We start from the raw sequence: 19,222 nt of genomic DNA, 5'->3' as shown, positions 1-19,222 counted from the left end.
AAGCTTTTACTAATGGCATGAGTCCTATTAATGGAGTCACGTTACGTCTGAAAGCCCTCGCCAGATGAACTGCAGGGGATTAGCCAGAGTGTGGAGACATGTAGTCTTACAGAGGAACATATCTAAACAGCTATTAAATATGTGGTTGTGCAGAAATGGATACGGCTGCGGGACTTTGAGGCTTTGATTTGATCATCGGTGGTGGCAGCCAGAGATGTCTCACAGCAAAGATCAAATATCCAGTCTTTCTGATGGGTACTGTACAAGAAAACATGAGAGCAACAACCTGTGAACGAAGGATCTAATCACATAGGAGCTTATTGATTATTAATTATCATGTGTATACTACTTAAAGGACACTTATAGTTTGAATTTTGAATAATGGCTTTTGTTTTTAGAGGTGATTTTTATCGTTTAACAGTCCCCTGAAGTGTATTTATTTTGCCGAAATGACCCTTTAGAATATGTCTCTAAATGTCGCATATATATCCAGATGAGGACTTGCTGAAGTCGGCGTCATCGTTTGCCCCCCTCTTGAGGTGTATTTTATCAATGTCATGTACTTGGCCATTGTTCCCGTGCCAGCGATGATCTCACAGCACTGTCATCCATCGTCCACAGTTCAACAGAGCTCTAGGTTTACATAGCTGAGACAGCCACAGCACCCAAGGCTACGAGCATATGAGAGAGTCCACTGTCAGCCGGCCAAACCTGTCTGATGCCACTCATCACAGGGGTACCCTTAGAAACAGTGGGTGTCGTGTAACATCGCATAGAAGTAGAACACAGTTGACCCCTCAAGCCTCGGGCTACTGTGGGCCTAAATTAGTATTAGGGCTTATCTTGGGATCTAGAACATGACACTGTTGATCTTTGATTTTGGGACAGGAGTATCAGTCCCGTCAGTCAGTTTTTCTTTGCCTCTAGCAAGGTCTCCTCTCACCTTGGCTACACAAGGAGTCAAGGGCCTCCTTCACAGAGGTATCAAGTGCTAACCAAAGAGCCAGTGACTGTTTTAATTGAATGCAAATGACAAAACTCTTAATAAAGTGAAATTAGACTATATCTTAAGACCTTAACCTTATCTCAAGTTTATTTCTCCCTTGTTTTGTAAATATCTGCAAGAGCTACTTTATTTTTAGCCACACAAGTGGCTCAAGAGGTGGCTGTAGCCCAGACTAAAATATTTCATCAGTTATTTGATGGATTGCCATGACATTCATAGTCCCCAGAGGATGAATCCTTCTGACTCCTGTGGTAACATGACTTTTCCTCTAGTGCCACCATAAGGTTCACATTTGTGGTCTAAAATGTCTCAACAACTACTAGATACATTGCCATTAAATTAACAGACACTCATGTCCCTGTCAGGATGAAATTTAAAACCTTTGGTGATTCAGACATTTAAATTAAACCTCACAGAGCCGGTAACATGGAATGTACAAGACACAGCCTGATTTTTCTTTTTTGTTGCATTTTTACAGTATAACATTTTAGCAATGAATAACATTTGAAAGAGAAAGAAAAAAGAAAAAAGAAAAAAATGTTTTTAAAGTTAAAATCAAGAAATATAGTAAATATATGATATCACCAGAAGAAAATCAACCAATTGTTTTCATTATTTAAAAAAAAAAATCCACTTAATCTTCAAGGTACAGCATTGTTTCATGTACTCCTGCAATAAAATATAGAATATAGGCTTTATTTATTTATTTATTTTCATCATAGCAGTGTCAATCATGCCCCTTTCTTCGGATTCCTTCTACGCCGTGACGTAGAAGGGGGGCGTAGTCCACGTATTTCAACACATTGAACGGTGATAAGTCAGCGTGGCCACGTGACAGAGGGCAACCAATGACAGCAGAATGCGAAGAGTAAAGAAACCGAGTTCAAGTGTGGAGCTGTGAAAACGGGCAGTGATGACGTTACATGATGAACTGTGCTGTGTTGTCACCAGCTGTTGGCTCGAAGACGAAGGAGAAGTGGTTGTGTCTCAATGGATTGTGTGTCTGCGAGCGGACCGGAACGCTGAGCGGCACGTTTGGAGCTGAACGGCGGCACCGGATGACTGATCAGGACACCGGAGCCTCGCCAGTGTCCCGGTGATAGTATCAGTTATATAACTGAAGGCAGCGTTAAGACAAAAAACTGTGATAACGGACTAGTGCCAATACAGGTCGGAGTTGAAGCCATTTTTCTCTGCAGTGAGTGTAATGATTTATCTTCTCAAATATGTGTGTACTTTTAACTCCATTACAGCCGGGCAGTCCACTTGTAGATCTTTGTGTGTCGCCACGTTACGGATTATTTTGTATCCAGTTACATTTTCAACTCCGACAACTTAGAAAACAACAACGTGCTGGAATGTCCAACGCTTGCTACATTGTTTACTCTTGTAAATTAATTTCTATTTACCAGGCAGATACTGACCTGTTCGTTATGTTTCTAACATAAGAAACTACTTACTTTAGCTTTAGTTTCACGTTAGTTCCTTATAAACTCATCGTGACAGAAAATACTGGCTTCTGATTGGCTGGCAGGTGTCACTTAAAATCATAATTGATTGGGTTTAATTGTACAATAGGCCCGTCTCAAGATGAGTAAAAGGTTGCTAATTGGGGATTGTAGTAAAAGCACTTAGGCTACAACACGTAGGACTGGGTCATGTGGTTAATCAGTATCACCATTGTGATGATAATGAGTATTTGTTTGAATTTTTTTTTTATTCGAAATTGGAATTTTGTAAAATTAAGTAAATAAATAGAGCTGAAAGGATAAATCAATCAATCAATGAGTCAATACACTGAAAGAAAAATTGGTAATCGATTAATCATCTAATTTGTGAGAGTGCAGAATATTTGCAGATTTTAGCCTCTTAAATGAACCTTTGAAGACATCACCTTCAGCTCTGTGAATGTGTGATGGACATCTATTTGGACAAATCATTATATTATATGTATTTACTACTTTATTTGCAATAAATTGAGAAAATAATAGATTAATTGATAAAGAAAATAGTCATTAGTTGTAACCTGTAATGAATAATATGATATGATCATAACATCAATGTTCATTCCTTCAATTTCACTGAAACATTGTAAATACATTAATGTGGATCCTTATAAAAGCAATAGATAATAAATAGTATGATGCCACTAAATTCCGGCAAGTGATAATATTGAATTATCACCCAGCCCTAGATAGAAGTGATTATTACAATTGCACAACTTGAGCAAGGAGCAAGCAAGTAATTAAAATCTACAGTCAAATTATACAATACATTCTGCTCAGGAACATTAACATGAGTCTAAAACACCTTCCTCATTATGATTTGTCTGATAACCCTTTGTAGATTCACACAGACTGTCACACCAGCTGTGTTCAAACAGAGACCATTTGGTGTCTGCACAATGTACAGCAGGTAGAGTGCTTTAACGTAGCACCGCCGCCATCATGAATGTGGGCACGGCGCACAGCGAGGTGAACCCAAACACCCGGGTGATGAACAGCAGGGGCATGTGGCTGTCTTACATCCTGGGCATCGGCCTCCTGCACATCATCCTGCTCAGCATTCCCTTCGCCAGCGTGCCCGTGGTCTGGACCCTCACCAACCTCATCCACAATCTGGTTAGTGGAGCGGAATGCCCATAGGCAGCAGCACTAACACAGTTTGCCTTAACGTTTATCGAACAGGTCAGCTCAGTGAAGGACACATAGCAGTGCAGTGCTGGCCTAGTTAAAGAGTTTGGGATTTGGGGAATGAGAATATCTTTATGAAGGAGTCAGAGGTTAAAAAAAAAAAAAACACAAAAAACTCTGCACTACTAGAAAGTATGAAAATGTCCTGCCTGCTGTTTCACTGCTCTTAGTAATGTTCTTTGTTAATAAATTAGTGCCAGTTTTTAATTTTCAGAGCTGGAAGATTTGTCTGGCCCACAGTTCCTGAGAACTGTATTATCTACAGTTTAATCTCTTACAGAAGTGTATTTTAAAGATGTGGTTTTGGCTGTACACAGATCATACAGTTTGCATTACAGCCAGAATTGCTAACTTCCTGACTTCCTGGGTAATTAGTCATTTATGTTCTACATATCTGTCGGAGCGGTGACTTTTCTTTCTGTCTCTGAGTGTCTCTTTCCTGTTGCAGTGCATGTACCTCCTGCTGCACACAGTCAAGGGAACACCCTTTGAGACGCCAGATCAGGGCAAGGCCCGCCTCCTCACGCACTGGGAGCAGATGGACTACGGCGTACAGTTTACTGCTTCACGCAAGTTCCTCACCATCACACCTATTGTCCTGTAAGTGGAACATCCAAACCTGACGCTTAGCTCGGCCTTCATAGGTGGGAACAGCTGATCATTAGGCGTGGGTTCAAACTCGAGTACACACTTATAGAGTACCAAAGCTTGACATAGGTGATGTGCAGACAGAAGACAGTTTAGAGGATAACTCCCGACTGCTCAGAAAGGACGTGATCCCTCACTGGCTTCCCACCCACCAGCACCAGTTGTGTCACATCACCAACACTGCTGCTCAGGATTGAGCCTGTGTCTCTGTGGTCATGGGAGCGTGCCTGCCAAGCTCCTTAATCAATAAGCTACCTTAAGTGAATTTATCCAGTGCACCTTTATTTTTGCCTGCTTGTACCTTGATTTGAAATGACTGTGAACCTGTTCTGGTTCATCTGTGCAAAAAATGTACATTAATTAAGAAATCGTGCTCCTCTTGTTCCTCTGTGCTTGAGTTTGCACTCACAAAGAGTGTTTATTGATTAGCATCCCTGCTGCTCCCTTGTTACCCAACTCGTAAATTGTTCAGGGGCTTAGTGTTTGCAGCAGCACCCCTTGCTGCTTTCATGCCCTTTTCTGTCCTTATTAACCAGCGGAGTTCAGTTTACAGGAAGCACTCCGGTTCCCTGGGGTTGATTTGCCAGCTCAGCCTGAACATTGTAGTGATAGCAGTTTTGCAGGTGTACACTTTTTTTTTTAAAAATGTTTTTTTTATTTCACAGTAGTTTCAAAGGGCTCTTCAACAGTGCCAGCAGGAAGAGACAAGGGGTCAGTCTCTCGTCTCCACATGGAGAAGAAAAAAAAGCTACACTTCTGTGAAAATCTTTTGGGAGGGTTTTTTTTTTTTTGGTTTTTTTTTTACATGTCCTCACTTGTTCAGCAGAGAACAGGATGTGCAATTCTTCGTTCTAAGCTCACAAAAACCCTTAGTGGTGTGTGCAGCTATATTTAAAAATTCTGCTTACATCAAATCAGCAGAGCTAGTTTCTTTTTCCCTTATTGATTCTGGTGCTTCACCAGAAATGTCACACCCCTGCGTCTGGTGCTGACCTGAAACCAGCATGTTGTCAGGGTGTAATAAAAGTTTTTCTTCACTGAAGACCTTGTTGTATATATGAAGTGTATGAGTTAATCTGCTACCCATTACTTCTTCTTCTCCTACTTATCCCTGATTCAGGTATATCCTAACCAGCTTCTACACCAAATACGATCGAGTCCATTTTGTGGTCAACACTGTTTCCTTGCTCACCGTACTCATCCCCAAGCTGCCACAGCTCCACGGCGTTAGGATCTTTGGGATTAATAAGTACTGACAAGGAGGAAGAGGACTTCCTTGCCTAAGTCCCCATGGACTGCTGAGAGCACGCAGAGTATCAGGCCTCTGATTTGGCTGCAGATCCACAAGGATCCATAGCTCTTTGGCTCCCGACTCTGCAGAGCAGCGCTCTAAATGAAGCCTACTGGGGACACTGCCATGGTACCAAACCCCAGGAAAGAGACACAGGACTCTATAGAGAGAGCACAAAGGGAAAGTGTACTGTTGTGATTGTTTGACACCTATCTCCCTTGAGTAACAAGTTTTCAAGAGACACTTAAAGCATCTCTAAAGGGGAGTATTATGTCCATTTCTGTAGAAATGACAATTTGTTGATGTGACAGGTGTTGGGAGCGGAGGAGTAGTTGCACAAATAATCATGTGCCATTTTACACCCATTGGCACAGTGAGACAGCGATCAAAGCGTTTTTTGTTTTTTTTTAAATAATACACTGCTGTATTTATTCAGCTTCACTTCCACATTAATCTTCCTCTTTCTAGGCTTAGAGGAGCGTAACAGTACGTTAATGAATGGTAAGAAACCTGCGAACTGCTGCAGAAACGAGACACGAGAAACCACAAGGTTTTATATTTAGCTCTCACTGCTCTGCTCAGGGCCATGAATGGGAGGTTAAGCAACTCTTATTTTATCTGACCATTTCCATATTTGGACTCCTCTTGTCCTGGTTTGTGTCACAGCGAGCCTTCGTTTTGCAAGAGCGTCTGCCGTGTGAGCAGAAAGAATGCACAAGAGCGCACTACTGGTCCAACATAGTTCTGTACAACAAGTTCTGCAATCTGAGTGAAGACATAAGTGTTTCTGTCCTTACTTTACTCATAGTTACACTACATACGGGGACACAGGCTTGCAACTGCTCTGTAACTGTACTCAGGACACATAACATTCACACAAGCCTGTTATGTCTGCATCTTATTTTGAAAACCTGCAGGCAGACTACACACAGAGCTACCAGTTTATTAGGTACACCTGTGCAATATAATGCAATCCAGTGCAGTAATCATGAAACTGTCGTTTGTTTCTAATGTTTTCTTCACCCCTATTTACATATATGAAGGGGTCAAAATATTTGACACGCTCAACAACGAACTCATGAAATGTTAAGAAATAAAAAACATCAAAAATAACAATAGACAAACAATTTAAAGCTGTATTAATTTCCCCTTTCAGCCATTTGGTGGCACCAAACAATCTTTAAACACAGCACTGACATCATCTTAGAAAGTTCTTATGGTGTGAGGAAAAATTGTCTGTTTACATACTGTATTTAGAAGATAGTGAGCAACATTAGTATTTGTTGTGAGTCACGTGTTCATTCTTCATTTAACTTTAGTTTGGCCTCCACCAGCTAGTCGCTAATGTTGTCTGTCTACTGTTTGGTGCTGTGCTGCTCGCCTACAGTGGATCTAACTTGGCTTTTTTCTGATTGGACCTGATTGGGTTGGTCCTTTCACAGTACACACAGTCATTTGATCCACAGTTAATATAGAAATATTAATTGGTGCAGCTTTAAGATTCATTGGAAAGAGATATCGGTCAGCAACAGGTGATTTATTTATTTTATTTTATTTTTTTTAGAGTATTGTGTCCAAGTCTGATCCAAATCCTTACCTTTCAAGAACATCAAGTCCTCACCCCTGTTAAAATCTTTTTTTTTTTTTTAGGATCCAAGGAAATGACAGTTATGTGCTAAAGGGATGTTACAAAGCTGCTTTGCTAGATTAGTCTAAAAGGCAACATAACATGCGATGTATGTTTTAAAGTTTTACATACTTCTCGACCAATGCATGTTTAGGATCCTTTTTCATTGTGCGTGGCAGTGGAAGGCTGGAGTGTCTGTGAATCATTTCACCATGGCAAGTCTCAGCGACAGTGAGTTGGTAACGTGAAGTAATGACTAATAATATGAACATGTAGGGTGTGAGTCGCCGGCTTTATGGGGATTTGGTTCCTCAGTGTGGCTTAAGAAACGACTGTTTAATTTGGTGATGGTCATCCCAACCTGTACAGTCTTCAGATAAACATGTGAGACTGTGTTTATTCATACAAGTTGAAAAACAGATAAAAAGCAGAATACAGTGTGTTTTAAACATGTTAAATGAAGAGGCAAAAAGTAATATGAATGTTATGTTTCTGTTAAACACTGTCGTCAAACTGGAAGACTGGTTTTAAACTGAGATCTAGACCTATTTTATTTTTAAAAAAATGTTTCCTGAGGTTTGCCTGAACCACACATTTCACTCTCGGCAGTAGTAATAGCAGTAGCCATATTAACATTAATATTGACAGTAGCAGCAGTACTAGGTACAATAGTAGGTTTCAGTCCTGGTACTTGAGGGACTAGTTTTAACCCAGTTGGATTATTGTAATTCATGCTGTTTCATATTAATTATTGCTGAAACCAAAATGATTCCACTCAATTATTCCTTTTAGCAGACTGATGTATTGAATTGGCAAAATTTATAATTGATGCATCGAAGCACAGACCAAAGATCCAGACACTTGAGTTGTAAATACTAGTTGCTCTGCTGCAGCGTTTCTTTCTCCGTCATGATGTTTTCAAATGTCGTCATCAGTTATCACCATAAAGGGCTTTATTCAAGGACAGGCTGTAAGAGTTTGTAGCACAAAGTGACCATGTATTTTACATGTGTGTGTTTTTCTATTTTACTGGACTGTTGAAGACAACAGGTATTGAAAGATGGTTGAACTGAATGTTGGTTAAATGTGAAACTGTGTTCATGGCTTCTGCTCAGTGGTAACTGTACTTGCTTTTTGAAGGAAATGTCATTGTGACCCTCTGTAAGAGTGCTTGACCCAAAATACAGTATTTTTCAAGTATCATCTCAAAATTCTTTGGCTTTTGTTGTGTCTGATTTTGTCAGTGTTTCCCTGACATGCACAAAATGCCTTGGCTTTATTAAGATAGAAACCACTTCATTGTACAAATTAGTTCTAAAACTGTTGCTTGGTACGACGCCTTTTTGCGGCTTTACTTAACTCTTGTATTAAATCTAAACATAGTTTGAAAGATTAGCAGGATTACTGTTAATCTGAACAGAAGCATCCCTTTCTCTTTTCAGTGAATATGGTATATTACCATGTCTTACTTGTTTTGACTTGCAGCCTTTATTTATGTTCACTTCAAAGGTTCAAATGATTTTTTTTTTAAATGATTACGTCATAACAGTCAATTCCTTTTACTGAGGTGGATTTACAATACTTACACTGCTGTTTCCACAGAAGTGATTATGAAAAAATGCACCTAATAAAAGTTGCATCCTCTTTTTAAAATTACATTTCTCAACAGTTAGCTTTCTCTATGGAAAATTGCATTTGTTTCTTCACCTGTTTTTCACTAGTTCCAGGGATTATTATATAGTATTACATCATTCTGATACAAATGTCATCACATCTTCCTGATTGCTATTCAATAGCAATACTTGCTTCAGACAAATAAAACTTAAAATAACTGATTAATATCCCAAACCGTGCAGCTTTAACCCATAGTGCTCTGCACTCCGTCAGCTCCACCTGGAAACAAAGTGGCACTTCAAATCAAACATTCAATCCTCTGTCTTTATTTCAGCCTTGCAAACTGATACAGGTGCTGTATCGCGCTCGGTCTGTCACACAACACCAGAGGCTTTTTAAACATTGATTAAGTGAAAGTAACGATGAGGCATTAGTATGAATAAAAGTCTGAAATTCACTGAGTGAAAGGCAAACATTCACTTTTATGTACATTTCTCAGTCTTTCCATTTTTACAGTGACCATTCAAAGAAGAACAGAATCAGCTAAGACAGGTTCGTGTAATTATCTAGCAGATGGAAATCTGCCTCCTATTCTAATACAAATTATTACTGTTGCTAAGGCAGCTAGGATAATTATGAACTTTAATTTAATTCTTTAATTTAATAGATTTTAAGCCTGATTGCCCTTCCTCTCAAGATGCTGTTGCACAACCCTTTAATTTCATATTCTTCTCATGTGATATGAGCTTTAAGAGACCAAAGCCTGGGGCCAATGTAAATGTAGATTTGTGAATGTGAGGTCATGGTCCAATTAACTGAATTACACCCTGTGCCATGTGGTTAAAATTTCAGGCATGTAATGCACAATAATGCGTATGCAATATACTGTGATAACAGTTGAATACTAAAGATTAGCCGTTCAGTGGTTAAAAATGAGGGATGTGGAGCTGATACACAGAATACTGTGTGTTTTTGAAGCTAATATTATCCACGGCGACAACTAGAACTATATTTGTCCAGCAGAGGGCAGCAAATGGTTGTTATTGACCCTAATCTGAGGCCAGCCCCTGTAAATAGGAATGTGGTAAGGGAGAGATTGTTGGTCTGTTTTCTTTTTCTTTTTCATTTACTCATTTATGCACATAAAGATTTACAGTCTCATGGAGGAATGAATGATTTATTTTCCTTTTCCTTCTTTTTGTTAAACCTAGCTTTCTATGACTTTGCCTGACAGTATACACATGACCCATAAAACTCACCACTTGTAGAGTCTGTGTGTAGAATGTGAAAATATGAGCAGGCACAGAGAGCAAGTGTTCTGTTCACTCATAAAATAAAAGTCAGGCGGCCCAGTAAAAGAAGGAGACTCCAGTGTGTGTGTGTGTGTGTGTGTGTGTGCAGAGGTATATTTATATCTGCAATTGGTGCAACGGTGTAATGAGTAGCACAAGAAAAAAAGGAACATATTGTTTTGCTACTCATTACGCCGTTACTCTTTCCCACATGATTTCTATATCCAGTTTGTTTACTGTACTGCCTCAACATTCACACTCATTTGTGTCCTCTCCCTGGTGCTGGTGATTCAGAACCATCAAATAAAGATTAAAAATACACAAAAAAGCTTAAATGTTAAATAATCTGATAATTCTCTGTCCAGCCCAGCGAACACACCGTGCCTGTGTACGTCCAACAGGTGCAGTTTGTGTACCTGTGTTATTCGCAGTTTGCTTTCTCTTGTAAAGTGCTGATGCAGTTTCAGGGTGAGTGAGTGTGAATGTGTTGTTTGTACCTCACTGACTGACTGTGCCTCCTGTCTCACCCTTAGCACCCACACCACTGGGTAACAAGGCTGTAGTCGGGATTTACTTCCTTCGCTTCCTGTGAGATGCAGTTAAGACATAGTTAGCTGTAGTTAAGTGCTTGATAGTTTCCATTATTACTTTTGCTTCACTTCATTTATTTACCAGCTTTATTAATTACTTTTCAGATGAAGATTTTACATAAAAATGGATAAGCTGCAATGCACTGTTATAGATTCAACCAGTAGTTCCCAACCTTTTTGACTCTTGACCCCTTTACCAAAAAAAGTCCACTTGGGGACCATTGTCATGTGATCCATGATTTATTTTCCCTCTAAACTTCTCAAATTGTTTAATTTGAGTCAAATGACTCTTGTGTGACCCAGTTAAGTAACAATCTAAAGCTCCATATTTTACACTTTTCCTGTGTTTTATTTGTTGTGTTGATCCATAAGAAAATATAGTTGTGGTTTTAAGAACCAAAAACCTTCTCAATGTAGTTTTACATCTCCTCTCTCAGGCTTCTCTCTGGAGCTCTAGTAAAACCAGGTCAGAGCCTCTGTTCTGATTGCAATACTTCAAGGTTGGATGGTGGGTCCAGGTGGGCGGGACTTGGGGCATGGCTAAGAGCGGTGACGCTTTGTTGTGACATCACAAAGTTACAGAAGTCCTCATGGCTTATTTTAGGGCTCAGGTTCTGAATACAGGCTGTGTGCATTTCTCTGTGGACTGAGCGTTTTGATATTTTCACAGTATTAATATAGAACCTAGACCTGCTTTATAATCAAAGAAGACACGTACATCTACCTTTATACAACATGAGACCTTTAAATGGAGGAATTTTACTTACTATACAATATTTTTACAGTGTGGTAACAGGGTCATTTTTACTACTACAAGTTCTTTTACTTTTGATACTGTACTTTAAGTTAATTTTGCCAGTAATTCTTTTGGTGTTACTTTGGTAGGATCATTAATATTAGCCAGCCCTAATTTTAACTATTATTTTTAATTTAATTTGATTATTTTATTCTATTTCGTCTTGACTCATAACTTTATGAAGAGTTTATGCTGGCGCTGGGGCAGGCAGCGTGTCTGCTTCCCTCTCAGAGGAAAACAGAGTCACATGGCTGCCACACGACCAACATCATTCAATATGGATGGCAACCCTGCCAGAAAGGCAGCGCCCCAAACAGGCCCCGAGCAACCGGGGGAACACGTGGCGATGCCATCTACTCAGATTGAGCATTTGAAATATGCATGGCCCTATGTAGCGAGGCTCCCACTGCGTGTGCTCTGTTTTTCTGTGGATGTGACAGCATCAGGGACGAGATAAAACACAACAAACCTTGGATTCGTTTCTCAGCCGCCCTGCTGTGACATTGACACAGTTCAGCCTAATAGTAATAATGATGTGCTTGATCACGAGTGATGTGTGTTTCATTTATGAGGGGAAGAAGGAGGTGTAACTGCATGGAAGGGGTCAGCTATAAATAGAACCAAACGAGAGTTGGATCAATTAATTATGAGCTCTGGATACCCCACGGGGTCTTTGAACTCACTGGGAAAGCCAAGGGCAGGAGTGATGACAGGAGACAGTGCCCCCTCGAAGCTACTGCGCTGTCACTGAAATGCACTGTGGGGCTTCCAGAGAGAGCCTGTAGACTTTCTTAAGGTCAGTCCACTGTCTAATGGCTGCTCTGCCAAACACAGTAAAATCAGCTGTGCTATAAAAAGGCTTTAACAGCTTACTTAGAAACAGATGTGATATGAAGCAGAACAGTACGTTTGTTTGTATTACATGTTTGCACATAGCGGCATGGCATCAATTGTTTCTCTGCTGTGCTCCAAAACCTAAATTCTTATAGGCTACTAAAATTTGCATTTAAATTTGTTTTTATTTCCTCTGTGGTTGATGTTCTGTCTGTGTGCAACATTCCATACTTTCCGAATTCACAAAAACAAATTTGACCCTTCAGATAATCTACAAAATCACGCTTTTTATTGTAGAAGTGTAAAAAGTGGTTAGATAATGGAGTTTAGAAGGGTTGTAGGTTCGATGTCAGGAGGAGGGTGGGGATGGCGATGCTTCATCAAAACAACGCAAAACAAATCACAGATATATATGATGCAAATAACACCTTGTGCTTTCCTTAGTCTGATATGATAATTAAAGATAAAATTCTATGTGAGTTGCTCTTTAAAATCACAGTTTCAACAACAGACACCTGATTCTTTATAATAGCCAATGCTGTATTTTTATTTTTAACAAAACAAAGACTTAATCTATTACTTTGTTATCTTTCCAGCATCTCTTCCAGTTCTTTCAGTTCTTCTCAGGCTGCCTGTGGAGAGCCTCAGATGTGAAACCCAGGGAGAGAAAAGTCCATCAACCACTCACTGCTGCTCATAACACCTCTGCTGTGAGTGTACAGAAAGATTTCAACATTTTTTAATCAATTCAGAGCTGGATCAGGGGAAATTAGATTTTGAAAAGTGACTGCAGATACTCATCATTGGATCTAGCTGGTCATACCACTATAGACAATCATTTACACAAGCTCATGTGAGCTAAAAGATCAACATCCAGTAAAAAAAAAAAAAAATTAAATCCTTCAATCCTCATTAGGATCCATGTGGTCTAAAAATACTATGGTTTAAAGCTCGTCAAAACTTGGGTCAGGGTTAGGTTGGTTGGTTTTCTTTGTAAGATGAAATATTCATGATAAGCAGTAATCAAAGTTAAAGTCTTGAAAAATGCAACATCCTTATTATTTATTAAGTGAGTTAACCATCAAAGACTCTTCAGGACTGTTTGGATGGGTCAGATGTGACTGACAGTGGCCTGTCAGAAGAAGCAAATAACTACTAATCATCAGAGTTTGATATAAATGTTGCTAAAGTCTGATTTGGTGCAACAGACATACACGTATGTGAATCTCTCATGTAAAATGACCAAAACTTTGGTAGAAAACTGTGAGGTCATGTGAGGTCACATCGCTCACTGGAAGCTGCTGATTGAGAAAAATAGGTTTTTAAAAATAGCTTCAACGCTTCCAAGACAGTCTGCAGGCCACAGTGGTTTTTCCATCATCAAAGTCAGCTGGAGTGACTTCAAAATAATAACAATAATAAGATAGATAATGTGCTATCTGACTGTAAGCAGCAAGAGCAGAAATTGACCTATAACTGATGGCTGGAGTTAATTTCTCCCTGACAACATGTCTGTTTGTTGAGGCGGTATTATATTACTGGCTCACCCCTTTAATAAAGTAGAAGAAACCACTGAAAATATATAAAAAATGTCAGATGCAGAGGTTTGGACGAGTCTCACAGAGCCCAAACTGTTTGACTTGAGACCGAAAACCACTTTAGTGCTGTTACAGATGAGACGGTCCGCGGTGACAACTTCAAATGACGAATAGCTGTTAAGAATGAGCTGTCTTCCCAGGGTGGAGCTATGAGCCAACTCATAAAGCCTTACCCAGATCTATCATAGGAACTATGAATATTCATAAACTGTTCTTGTTTTACATTATTAACACACTCATTCCGCCCAATAATAAGATTTATGATTGCTCTGTGACATCCAGAGTTCAAAACCAGCCGAATCACATTTTCCGGTCACCATGGCAGTGCCGCAGAAATGGAGAAAACGCTCCAGAAATGCAGTCATAAATAAAACACACCACAGCATAAGAGACAGGCCTAATTAGCTTTCACTTCGCTGCAATTTAGCACTGCACTGCTGGGTATTAAGCCATGACTGAATCTGAATATTCTTAATTAATTACCTGGGGCTTACTGAGCATTTTACGCTGGCTTTGTGTTATTTTTTATTTTCCCTCTTCAAGGACCTTCAACTCTATTGTTTTCCAACAGTGTTTGCGCATATGTGGGTGGTGTTAGCAGTGGCTTCTGTGCTGTATTATTATCTCACTTTGTGTCACAGAGGGGAGAGTGTGTTGAGAAGAAGAGAGGGGAGCAGTGTGTGTGTGTGTGTGTGTGTGTGTGTGTGTGTGTGTGTGTGTGTGTGTGTGTGTGTGTGTGTGTGTAAATCAGGTCTATATAAAACCACTCAGCTCGAGTCTGAGACTTCCTAAAACTCGGAAATCCAAGTCTGAACATGTTTCAGATCAAATGAGAACGGAGGAAAAACAAAGAGACAATGTTCTCCACAGTGAGAGTAAAATAACTTCAGATGCCACACATTTCCCGTGTCTAAAATAAGGATGCTTTGTTGAAACATTACACAATAGGAAACAAGAATCTTGCACACCAATAGCCGATCACAGTCCTTATTCATTGGCACTGAGCTCCTAGATCTGTTAGATCTGAGAGCTTATCTCTCTTGTATGACCCACGGTCACGACTAAAACAGGGACAGGGATGCATTTTAGATAAAATAGTCCTCTATTCGTCTCACAATGGGGACATTTGCAAAATGCAATTGGTAAAAATTGCAAATTTACCATTGTGTACACTGAAGTCACATCCTCAGTACTGTGTGTGTGAACTTATGGTTTTAACAACCTGAAAAGGAGTTTACATCAAAACACAAAGTTTGTTAAACCCCGCCCCCAACTAGTGATAGACTAATCGTAGCTTAGTAACTGCAACTGAGCACTTTCATATCTGTGCTGGTATATCTATATCTAGACTTATATGAAGCTTTGTATGCTTTTAGAAAACAAACAAACAAAAAAAAGACAGTGTGTCTACTCTAAGCTTCAGACGTTAGCACATGCGGCTAACTAGCTTACCACCAAGGAGTACACACTGTATATATAGCTACATTTATATTTGTGGTGTTACAGATTAATTTAAAAAAAACGTTAATCTGAAATATTTTCTTTTGTGACTTTGAAAGTGAAAATACAATCATGTATGTAACAGTCTGAGCTACATTTTTCCTTATAATACACTACAATACTAGGACTAAACTACAGTAATGCAATAAAATAACAATCCTGTTTTCATGTCTTATACAATTATGCGACTTTTTGCCTGGAGCTTCCAGCTTTACCCTCAGTCTTTTAGCATGACATCTGCATGTCAAGACCCTTTTTACAGGGTTGTTTTAAAACGAGTCAGCCGGAAACATTAAAAAGTCTGCAGCATGGAGCTAACGTTAGCTTATTCTGATATTTTCTGGACTAAATGTCTCTAAATGGTGTTGTTTTTGGACAAAACGTAAAGCAAAAGGAGGGTTTGGAACAAAATTAGGGAGGATCAAATTTACAGAGAAAATTATTTAACATTTAAATTAATTAATCAAAGCTGGTGTCTAGTCAAAAATGTCATCAGGGTTGGTGGCACTTGGGGATTTGCATTCATGATATCAGTATTTCTGGCTACAGCTGGGACTTGAGTGCTACAATGCTAGGGTGTGTGTGTTTGTCATTGAAATTCTTAAGTGTTCCTCTTACCATCCAGCCTGGACTCTCATCACGAGTGCCCCCTCAAGAATGCGGTAATTTCATAGACTGTAATACAATTACATTACTCTCCCATCACTTTGAGCCTGCTCAAGGATGAAAGCCTCTCTCTTTAGGTGAGAGGACATTTTCGACGTGTTAGGAAGACATATGACACACGGGTGTTGCATACTGTATGTCTCTCAGACTGACGTGCTTGTATTTAGCTGACCTTAGTGTCTTTTTAATCTCCTTAAGGGGCCCAGGTCCAGAGCTCCTGCAGGATCAAAACAACCAAGAGAAAACTGCCTCTGGCAAATCATTCCCGCATCGTTTGTTCTCACCCTGCTGCCTACACACATCTTAGTATTGAATCTTATTGATTCTATTGATTCCATATCTGTTTTCATCGGTTGGATCATAGAGCTTTTATCCAGCTATGGTATTTCTTGCATTTGCATTTGCACGTGCATGAATATGAATGTGCAGTTCAAAGGGAAATGCAAAGTTAAAAGCTACATTTTAAATTCAGTCACTGACCCTGTCCAATATGATGATTAACAGTAATTCATGATGATCACCGCACTGATATTCAGGCTGTAATGTAGAAGAATACACCACAGTGTTGTCTTGAAGGTAAATCATTTAACTGAAATTATTCTTATAAATGTCCTATAATTTGGAAGTATTGCTTTTGGTATGCAAAGTTAATCTCCTTTTTTGCATTCAGTGACAAAAAGTTAAAGCCTCACTGGTAAAGGAAGCCTCTCCAGTTGGTAGTTATGTGGAATATTAATCATTTCATCTATACTCTACTTTTTAAAATAGAATCACTCAAGCTTTCTATCTATTTATCATTAAGTTTAGAGCTTCTCTCCCCTGTGATATTACCAAGTCTCATTGACAGCTGCTGCCAGAGGGCATGTTAGTTCTAAAAAATAATTAGATGGGATGGTTCTACTTTGAAATTTGGACAGTTTTTGCATTCAAAAACATTTTTTAAAAAGATTACAGAAGCTTTCAAAATCTTTTCTTTGTTCTTTTTTGGGGACGATCATGAGAACAAATGATCTCTCTCTGAATAAGATCACATGCTAAGAAGCTTTCTTTCTTCCTTTCTTTCTTTTTTAGTGCAGACTTCTGGGAAATCCATACAATCAGGTTCAGAAGACTCTCCAGCCAAGAAGGCCTGACTGAGCAGTTTCTTCATTGCATGTCTAAAGCAAGGGACACTACGTTTAGCTATTAGAAGCGGTCTTGGAAGCTTTAAGAATTGATGTCATATATATATTTTTTGATCTAGCCAATACTAAAATGTTAGAACACATCTATCTCTTGTCTGATTGCCTGGAGCAAGACACTGTCGTGAAGCTCTAGTTAACTAATCAATATCGAGGAAAATTCACAAAAAAGGCAAAAACCTACAACTTTCATTGCAAATGGGAACATGAGTTTTTGTTCACTTTGGTCAAAGACAGACCAATATACCAGATTTGTCACCAAGCTGTTGCCGTGGGGGAAAAAATCCTGTGTGTAACTGGAGCGTCATCACACCACTAACTGCCAGAAATTCAGTGACAACTTTCCATCCAAAAGCGCTCTGTGTTCCAGCGAAGACTGAGTTGAAGTTGGCGTTGAAGGCCCAACAGTTGCTCTTTGACAAATCCATAGACGAAAGTAAGGTTGCAACAGAGTCTCCTTGTGTAAATCACATCTCGGCTAAACTGGTCAAGGAAGCCATGTCTGTCACTGCTGGCACTTTATTCAAAGACTGTAAAAACAAAGACGATATTAAAAATGTGATAGTGATCGTACCACTTGGCCTGGCAACTGTAAGTGAGAAGAGGATGTGTCTCAACAAGTGCTCAAAGATTTGCCCACCTGCTGTTTTCTGACACTTCTTTTTGGAGGATGCAGCACGACGAACTGTCACACAATGCGTGGCTTCTCGATTTCTTACAGATCTGATGGCCGGATTGAATGAGCTCAGCTCTGAACTGCAGGGTAAAGGCAAAGAGGTATCACAGATGATAAGTGCTGTCAAAGCATTCAAAGCCAAAGTGGATCTATGAACCTCTCAGCTGAGAAATGGGAGACTGAAACACTTCCCAAAACCTGAAGAGACTGGCACAGAATGTGAGAGCAGATAATGCCGAACAGTTCTGTGCCCATTTGGATGAGGAGGCAGCTGAATTTAACAGGTGCTGCATGACATGGAGGATACTGTCAAATTCATCACAAACACATATCTCAGTGAGATGGCCTTTTTACAGCTGAAAATAATCAAAACAAAGCACAGGAGCGGCCTGTGTGAGACTAACTGTCTCCAACTACAGAGCATTAACAGATAATGTGCCGTCACAGCCGTCACATGGAGGTTTTCCACAGTTTGGAGTAAAATACTGAATATAGTTCCTAATTGCTTGTTTATTTCCCTTTTGTTGTCATGTGTTATATATTTCAGTGTGATTAATACTGCTCTTTTTACCTAGGTAAATTACATTTCATGCATTACTCTAATTCATATTTTAAATTTCATATTTTTTATTTTCATACTGCATCTTGACGAAACATATGATAGTTGTAACTGGACTGGATGTAAAAAAAATAAAAAAAAATAAAAGAAACTTTTTGTTTTATGTCCTATATTTTGGAACAATATATCTTTGCCTTTATTTGGTCATGAGAAGTTATCTTGGTAACCACTGGTCTAGAAAAACTGTCTATTGCTGAAGGAACCTTGGAGGAAATAAAAAAGTCAGGTACAGTAAGGTCAGTTTATTCACTGCTGCATTGCTAACAGAGTCACTTTTACAAAACATGTGAAAAAGGCCTATTGAGAAATATTCTGTGCCCCAACTTAATTCAACATAATTGCATAAAGTAAGTAATATTTACAGATTTTCATATTACTGTTCTATTTCTTTCTTTCTTTCTTCTTCTTTTTTTGGCGGTCTATTTTAACTGCGTTTGCGCCGCCCACTAATTTCCTGCATTGTGTGTACAGGTTTGTCCGGAGTTGACACTGCTGCCATTGAGTGCAGTGACTGCAATTTCTGCTTTTTATTTTCGCATTTCACAACGAAGCTCATCTCCTTAAAATCTGGCCATGTTGCTAAATGACGTT

General features: G+C 39.3%; 1 protein-coding gene across 4 annotated transcripts; it reads left to right on the top strand.

Moving 5' to 3' along the window:
- The first annotated feature begins 1,888 nt into the window (after nucleotides 1-1,888).
- ormdl3 (ORMDL sphingolipid biosynthesis regulator 3) lies at nucleotides 1,889-18,722 on the top strand. 4 transcript variants are annotated; one of them, XR_002760805.2, is made up of 5 exons: nucleotides 1,892-2,204; nucleotides 3,353-3,627; nucleotides 4,148-4,299; nucleotides 12,988-13,101; nucleotides 17,227-18,722. XR_002760805.2 is itself a non-coding variant. In XM_023406820.2 (4 exons), the coding sequence occupies exons 2-4, from the start codon at nucleotides 3,454-3,456 to the stop codon at nucleotides 17,342-17,344; spliced, it is 444 nt and encodes a 147-aa protein (XP_023262588.1). In that variant the 5' UTR covers nucleotides 1,889-2,204; nucleotides 3,353-3,453; the 3' UTR covers nucleotides 17,345-18,722. The 4 variants fall into 4 exon arrangements, 3 of the variants coding, with proteins under 3 accessions (XP_023262588.1, XP_023262587.1, XP_023262586.1); XM_023406820.2 differs by lacking the exon at nucleotides 12,988-13,101 and having other exon boundaries at nucleotides 1,889-2,204; XM_023406819.2 differs by lacking the exons at nucleotides 12,988-13,101; nucleotides 17,227-18,722 and adding an exon at nucleotides 5,468-8,476 and having other exon boundaries at nucleotides 1,895-2,204; nucleotides 3,419-3,627.
- The last annotated feature ends 500 nt before the right edge of the window (nucleotides 18,723-19,222 follow it).

This window comes from Seriola lalandi, unplaced genomic scaffold (assembly GCF_002814215.2).
Source record: "Seriola lalandi dorsalis isolate HSWRI2012SDOR001 ecotype SW California unplaced genomic scaffold, Sedor1 jcf7180002054317, whole genome shotgun sequence".
NCBI lineage: Eukaryota > Metazoa > Chordata > Actinopteri > Carangiformes > Carangidae > Seriola > Seriola lalandi.
Note: the sequence above shows the minus strand (reverse complement) of the source record. Positions and strands in the feature narration are given on the sequence as shown.

Coding starts and splice junctions, on each gene's coding strand:
- ormdl3 (XM_023406819.2), top strand. CDS start 3,454: ATGAATGTGGGCACGGCGCACAGCGAGGTGAACCCAAACACCCGGGTG. Junction 3,628..4,147: donor CCAACCTCATCCACAATCTG/GTTAGTGGAGCG, acceptor TTCCTGTTGCAG/TGCATGTACCTCCTGCTGCA. Junction 4,300..5,467: donor ACCATCACACCTATTGTCCT/GTAAGTGGAACA, acceptor TCCCTGATTCAG/GTATATCCTAACCAGCTTCT.